The sequence below is a fragment of the Panulirus ornatus genome, chromosome 16, assembly GCF_036320965.1.
Source record: "Panulirus ornatus isolate Po-2019 chromosome 16, ASM3632096v1, whole genome shotgun sequence".
Lineage (NCBI taxonomy): Eukaryota > Metazoa > Arthropoda > Malacostraca > Decapoda > Palinuridae > Panulirus > Panulirus ornatus.
In genome coordinates this window covers 35,461,986-35,469,675 of record NC_092239.1, presented here as the reverse complement: position 1 = coordinate 35,469,675, position 7,690 = coordinate 35,461,986, and the positions used below count along the sequence as shown (strand labels likewise).

Here is a 7,690-nt window from a genome sequence, read left to right as displayed (position 1 = left end):
GTGAGGGAATTTTAGTCATTCAAAGAGGGGTAAATAGGTGAAGAATTCATAAAGGTTAAACTATGGCATTGCACCGCGAGACGGTCGGTACTGAAGGACATATTCTGATTGTTATCATCCAAATTTCTATCCAGATAAGATTTTATGCGCGGAGCGACGAGTAAGACAAAAGAGAAGAGGTTATGTTGATGTCATGTCTAGCCTGTTATCGTCGTTTTCGTTAGAGAGAAAACGGGATTAATGATAATCCCAACACATAGGATTCAAAATTGTTTCGAGCTCTCCTTTAAACACTTCACAGCCAAGTGGGTATTGCTTTCATGTGCGGCCGCTGTCTACAGGCAACTAAATATCCCGCTAGTTATTTCAATGTACTGGACACGGCTTATAGTAATATCGTAGACAGAACCTTAAAAATATAAAAACATCCTCAAAATATTTTGTGATGGATCCTTCATGCCTTGAGTTCGAGTCTCTGGTGATGGAAGTGTGGTGACAGAGTTCCATGCTATGAGAATCGCTGTATTTAGGGTCTTTTGGGTGCGAGAGGCTTAATGCCAAGTGCTTCACGATGTTTTTGTGGAATGGTTTCCAAGGCGTGAAAGGTGTGCTGTCAAATGCCATCTGTGTAAGAAATAGCGTCTGAATAGGACATACATATTTACAAGAGTGTATGTAATTTGCAAGAGTGTAGAAACATCCAGAGATCGAATACAAGCTTTGGCAGGGGACCTTGATCCTGAGCATGTATGTGTCAGGGAATGAGGATTCCTCCCTGTAACTGTATTATGGAGACAGATGAATCCCCCTCAGACTCCAACCTAATTTACCATTGGTGCACGTTACCTGCAATAATCTGGGCAGTAAAGCACTGTATCAGGTCACTTCTCTACCGTCCAGGGCCTAACATTGTATACTCTCCACATACAAATGTTGCATCAGTTTGATATCAAATTTTACTTGAAGATTTCTTTCAAGTAAATGAGTTTGACCAAATGAGATAATTAGTGGTTTACTATGGCCCTAAACCAGCAGTGCTATCACCATCCTCACCATCACCGTACAAACTTCTAAGATCCTGTCATCACTACCCACTACCACCAAATAATCCCAATACTACAACAAAACTACTATTACTACCTTTACTGCTAATACTACTACCGCTACAACTACAACCACACCACTACTGCTGCTGCTACTACTACCACTACAACTACAACCACACCACTACTACAGCTGCTACTACTACCACTACAACTACAACCACACCACTACTACTGCTGCTACTACTACCACTACAACTACAACCACACCACTACTGCTGCTGCTGCTGCTGCTGCTACTACCGCTACAACTACAACCACCACTACTGCTGCTGCTGCTATTACTACCTTTACTGCTGCTACTACTACTGCTACATCTACAACCACACCACTACTGCTGCTGCTGCTGCTATTACTACTATTCTCCTCACTATACCTTACCCATCATCACTTCCTTTACGCTATAGCCCACACCAAAACTCCATCGTCATGACAACTATAACTTGATCACTCTCACCATCACCACAGTATCAGCTTCACACCATCATAATCACCACACGTTACTCACTCACCATCACCACTACCACATTACCATGCGGTGAGCCTAGTTCTAACACAACCACACCATCAACACATCACCATATCAGAAGTGGATCATCATGAGCACCATTATTAGCATAGCAATAACCGTTACTATACTATCTACCTCAACATACTATCACCATAAAACTATACTCATTATAAGCATACCATTATCACATCTATTCCTTAATCATCACCTTATTAACACCAGACCATGAATGATTATATCACCATCACGCCATACGATTATCGTACCAGTAACACCACATTCCCATCACCGTCATATTGTCTTTCTCAACTGACCATCACCATATGTTCATCATCACAACATTCTCACCATATCAGTACCTTCACTATCACCACACACGTTTACAATCACCATACCATCCCACCGAAGCATCACCACCACCCTAGAGTCCACTATACCATTCCTGTACCATTACTCTAACATCACAATACCATCATTACTACCATACCACCATAACGAGACGATATCATCATACTAGTTATCTTATGGAAGGTAGACATACAAATGCAGTGTTTGGAGGTGTAAGAGAAATTCAAATGCTTTTTGCCAATGATTTAATGAGATGCTTTACATATATGCACATTTAGGATGAGATGTTCATCATCCTTGGTCGTAGTAGATTTTACAAACATTAGACAAATGACAATAATTTTCGTTTTCTATAAATTCTTACCCGTGGGTTATGATGGATCTTCCTTCCCTCTTTCTAGCTTGGGAGCGATGTATTCCCCATGAGTTATGATGGATCTTCCTTCCCTCTTTCTAGCTTGGGGGCGATGTATTACCCTTGAGTTATGGATCTTCTTTCCATCTTTCTAGCTTGAGAGTAATATATTTTACGAGTCCCACTGTAATGTTACTGTAATTTCTTATTCGGCAGCTGAAATCCATTTAGCTGGAGCTAATTTCAGGATGAACAAGATTTCAGCATATGATGATGATATCTCTCACCTGGGAGCCTTGTCAAGATATCAGCAGATGATGACTTTCTCTAATGCAGCAGGATTCTCAAGATATCACCTACATAGAAGGACTGTCAGGTTGATATCAGAGAAGATTACACGACCCTCAACCTGTATTTTTAAAGTCTTACAAAGTTATGCTTTAATCATGGCTTCGAGTAACCTCCCTTCCAGTTTCTAATTACTGTTCGTGGGAGTAAAACTCTTCTTCATCGGCTTCGAACTTTTCTAAACTCGTAATCATAAGATTTAAACTTGTCTTCGTCGGCTTTGGACTCATTATCAGCATCTCTGAATCATTATTCATGGGAGTAAAGCTTTTCTTTTTTGTCTTTGGACTTCATGACATCAGCTCTCAACTTTTATTTATGGAATCAAACTTGTCTTTGTTGTCTTTGAACTTTTTGACATCAGCTCTAAATGCTTAGGAATGAGATCCAAACTTGTCTTCATCGGTTACTTGAACCATCTACAAGTTCTCTTCATCGAGTTCAAAGCCCTTCAGGATCTTCACTATCTTTACCCAGTTGACCAAAGTACTTGCTCTCGTCGTCATCGAAATCGTCACCGTCACCGCCGTGTTTCTTCTTACATGTTATCATAGTCTCCCATATCCAAATCATCATTGGTATCAGGCATGTTGGGAAGTCTACGATGATGACGGAGAAGTTTATCCGCACTTTCAATATTGTCAGTGTCATCACCATTTTCAACTTTAGTAAAATCACTGTCGTCGTCACTAAAAGCCATCATGTCAAGAGCTTCCCTGTCACTGCTGCTACTTGCGGAAGTATCTTCATCATCGCTGTGGTCGCTGTCATCATCACTGGAATCAGAGACGTCGTCCATCATCATGAGATCCCTGGTGTTGTCGTCACTAAAAGCCATCATGTCAAGAGCTTCACTGTCGCTGCTGCTACTTGCGGAACTATCTTCATCATCGCTGTCGTCGCTGTGTTCCTCACTGGAATCAGAGACGTCGTCCATCATCATGAGATCCCTGGTGTTGTCGTCACTAAAAGCCATCATTTGAAGAGCTTCCCTGTCACTGCTGCTACTTGCGGAAGTATCTTCATCATCGCTGTGGTCGCTGTCATCATCACTGGAATCAGAGACGTCGTCCATCATCATGAGATCCCTGGTGTTGTCGTCACTAAAAGCCATCATTTGAAGAGCTTCCCTGTCACTGCTGCTACTTGCGGAAGTATCTTCATCATCGCTGTGGTCGCTGTGTTCATCACTGGAATCAGAGACGTCGTCCATCATCATGAGATCCCTGGTGTTGTCGTCACTAAAAGTCATCATGTCAAGAGCTTCCTTGTCGCTGCTGGTATCTGCGGAACTATCTTCATCATCGCTGTAGTCGCTGTCATCATCACTGGAATCAGAGACGTCGTCCATCATCATGAGATTCCTGGTGTTGTCGTCACTAAAAGTCATCATGTCAAGAGCTTCCCTGTCGCTGCTGGTATCTGCGGAACTATCTTCATCATCGCTGTCGTCGCTGTTTTCCTCACTGGAATCAGAGACGTCGTCCATCATCAAGAGATTCCTGGTGTTGTCGTCAGGAGCGAAGTCGGACATCGGGCCATTATGTCTGTCGTACACAAACCCCTGGAAAGACAAGTCATTCTTAGTGGATGTAGTTAAATACCTGCCCGTAATAGACTCTATGAGCAGTCATTACTGTAACCAATTTCACCACACACACACACACACACACACACACACACACACACACACACACACACACACACACACACATCATACATACATCTAAGATATAATTGTATGATGATAATGCTCAAAAAATATGGACAGCCCCAACATGTTCAGATGTAAGCCCACGAGCGTAAAACTCCCCTTACAACTCAAATAGGTGGTTACATACACATGTAAACACACAAATGATGCGAATCGAAAGAAGACTTATAGTTTTCATCCAGCATCTTCATATGAGCTCGAGCAGTGTACAGAAATACTCAAAAGGCCAAATTAGATGTTGCTTAAAAAACATCGTTGGAAGAAGCGTTTCAGCTCCACTGAGAGGAAAGATGATGCAGAGAACTGCAGAAGAGTGTCTGCTGGTGAAACGAGTCTATAAGACATAGAAAGAGAAAGATCAGACAGTAAATGGATGACTACTTGCAAGAAGACACTGCCTAAACAAGAGTAAACACAGGTTCAGAGGAAAGAAGTCATGCAGGACGAATCTTTTCGTATTCTGTGGTGGAGTGAGCTCTGCTTTAAAAGATGGGTGGGTGGACTATGTGTCTGTGAACTTCAGGAAAACATCCGACACTCTTTCACACGAGGTGGTGGTAAAGAAACTGGATTCCCAGGTGGCCAGTACAAGATGGACTCCTTCGTTGGATCGAAAAACCACCCGAGCGAAAGGTATCAGAAAACTCTCGTTAGAGGCGCCAATTCTTTGTGGGTTAGAGTAAAGAGTGGCATATCCCAGGATTTGGTCTTGGGGTTAATGTTGTCCTCATATCCAAAGAACTTGCCAGAGGGACTAAATACGCACATGAGAGGTAAGTTACGGCCAGGTTTACATTTACAACTAAACAAAAGAACTTCGCCATACTCCAAAGTTGATTAGAATTATTGTTAATCAAGTTCAACCCAGCCAAAAATAGAGTAATTAAGATACAACCCAGCCACACATTATATCTAATTACATTCATCAGGTGATGTTCAGCACACTATTAACAGCATATCTTAATCATATCATAATCTTACGATGGGGTCAACCTGCTTGAAGAAACGTAGACCTGATACAAAATTTCCAAAAAAAGGACAACAAAGGTGGAAGATGACTCACAAGATGTTTGAGCAATGAAGTTGCCCACAAAGGAAGATATAAGTAAAGAGGAACAAGAGACCACATCCAGACACATGTTTGAATGGATGTAAAGAAGTAATTCTAAAACAAGAGGAGAGTGACGGGGATACAGAATCATTTAAAAAGATGACACTGCCGACCATATGCATAAATTTTAAAAGTTGTACGACGGTATTAAAGGTTTTGTAATAGGTTACCTCGAGTGTAGAACTCCCCTCCACCATACTGTACAGTCAAACACAGTTAATCAAGTCGTTTTACGCACAGACACATACTTACAGAGGCCAGGGTGGCGGACAGAGCCAACAGAAGCAGGATAAGTCGGTTCATGGCGGCGGCGAAGGAAAGACCACTTGGTAAGGACTTCGTGTGTCACTACGATTGCTGCCTACAGTCAAGTGTGGAGTGTGGTGCTGGGGTGTGGCCAGGAAGCCTCGCCTCCTCTTCCCAAAGTGCACATGTTTGAAGTTTACAAGACGCACCTGTGCTAGACGTACCTTGTTCTCAATTTCCAGTGACGTCATTTAATAGATTAACGACTAGCACTTGCGGTGGATGTGAACCATCACGTTATTGCATCAAATGATGATAACCACAGTAATTGCATATATATATATATATATATATATATATATATATATATATATATATATATATATATATATATATATATATATTTTGCCGCTGTCTCCCGCGTTTGCGAGGTAGCGCAAGGAAACAGACGAAAGAAATGGCCCAACCCACACCCATACACATGTATATACATACGTCCACACACGCAAATATACATACCTACACAGCTTTCCATGGTTTACCCCAGACGCTTCACATGCCTTGATTCAATCCACTGACAGCACGTCAACCCCGGTATACCACATCGCTCCAATTCACTCTATTCCTTGCCCTCCTTTCACCCTCCTGCATGTTCAGGCCCCGATCACACAAAATCTTTTTCACTCCATGTTTCCACCTCCAATTTGGTCTCCCACTTCTCCTCGTTCCCTCCACCTCCGACACATATATCCTCTTGGTCAATCTTTCCTCACTCATTCTCTCCATGTGCCCAAACCATTTCAAAACACCCTCTTCTGCTCTCTCAACCACGCTCTTTTTATTTCCACACATCTCTCTTACCCTTACGTTACTTACTCGATCAAACCACCTTACACCACACATTGTCCTCAAACATCTCATTTCCAGCACATCCATCCTCCTGCGCACAACTCTATCCATAGCCCACGCCTCGCAACCATACAACATTGTTGGAACCACTATTCCTTCAAACATACCCATTTTTGCTTTCCGAGATAATGTTCTCGACTTCCACACATTCTTCAAGGCTCCCAGGATTTTCGCCCCCTCCCCCACCCTATGATCCATTTCCGCTTCCATGGTTCCATCCGCTGCCAGATCCACTCCCAGATATCTAAAACACTTTACTTCCTCCAGTTTTTCTCCATTCAAACTTACCTCCCAATTGACTTGACCCTCAACCCTACTGTACCTAACAACCTTGCTCTTATTCACATTTACTCTTAACTTTCTTCTTTCACACACTTTACCAAACTCAGTCACCAGCTTCTGTAGTTTCTCACATGAATCAGCCACCAGCGCTGTATCATCAGCGAACAACAACTGACTCACTTTCCAAGCTCTCTCATCCACAACAGACTTCATACTTGCCCCTCTTTCCAAAACTCTTACATTCACCTCCCTAACAACCTCATCCATAAACAAATTAAACAACCATGGAGACATCACACACCCCTGCCGCAAACCTACATTCACTGAGAACCAATCACTTTCCTCTCTTCCTACACGTACACAAGCCTTACATCCTCGATAAAAACTTTTCACTGCTTCTAACAACTTGCCTCCCACACCATATATTCTTAATACCTTCCACAGAGCATCTCTATGAACTCTATCATATGCTTTCTCCAGATCCATAAATGCTACATACAAATCCATTTGCTTTTCTAAGTATTTCTCATATTCATTCTTCAAAGCAAACATATATATATATATATTATCCCTGGGGATAGGGGTGAAAGAATACTTCTCACGCATTCCTCGCGTGTCGTAGAAGGATATATATATATAAATATATATATATATATATATATATATATATATATATATATATATATATATATATATATATATATATATATATATATATATATATATATATTATCCCTGGGAATAGGGGAGAAAGGATACTTCC

The 7,690-nt window shown here is 41.6% G+C and overlaps 1 protein-coding gene across 1 annotated transcript; it reads right to left on the bottom strand.

The window, feature by feature from the left end:
- Positions 1 to 2,192: 2,192 nt before the first annotated feature.
- Positions 2,193 to 5,919, bottom strand: LOC139754253 (uncharacterized). The gene is made up of 2 exons (XM_071671593.1): positions 5,743 to 5,919; positions 2,193 to 4,229 (listed from the first exon to the last, which is right to left on the bottom strand). Exons 1-2 carry the CDS (start codon positions 5,791 to 5,793, stop codon positions 3,204 to 3,206), a joined length of 1,077 nt encoding a protein of 358 aa, XP_071527694.1. The 5' UTR covers positions 5,794 to 5,919; the 3' UTR covers positions 2,193 to 3,203.
- Positions 5,920 to 7,690: the final 1,771 nt, after the last annotated feature.

What these genes read in the sequence shown, in the direction of transcription:
- LOC139754253 (XM_071671593.1), bottom strand. Translation starts at nt 5,793, where the DNA reads ATGAACCGACTTATCCTGCTTCTGTTGGCTCTGTCCGCCACCCTGGCC. An exon ending in TGTCCGCCACCCTGGCCTCT is followed by an intron (nt 4,230 to 5,742) that starts GTAAGTATGTGT and finishes TTGTCTTTCCAG; the next exon opens with GGGTTTGTGTACGACAGACA.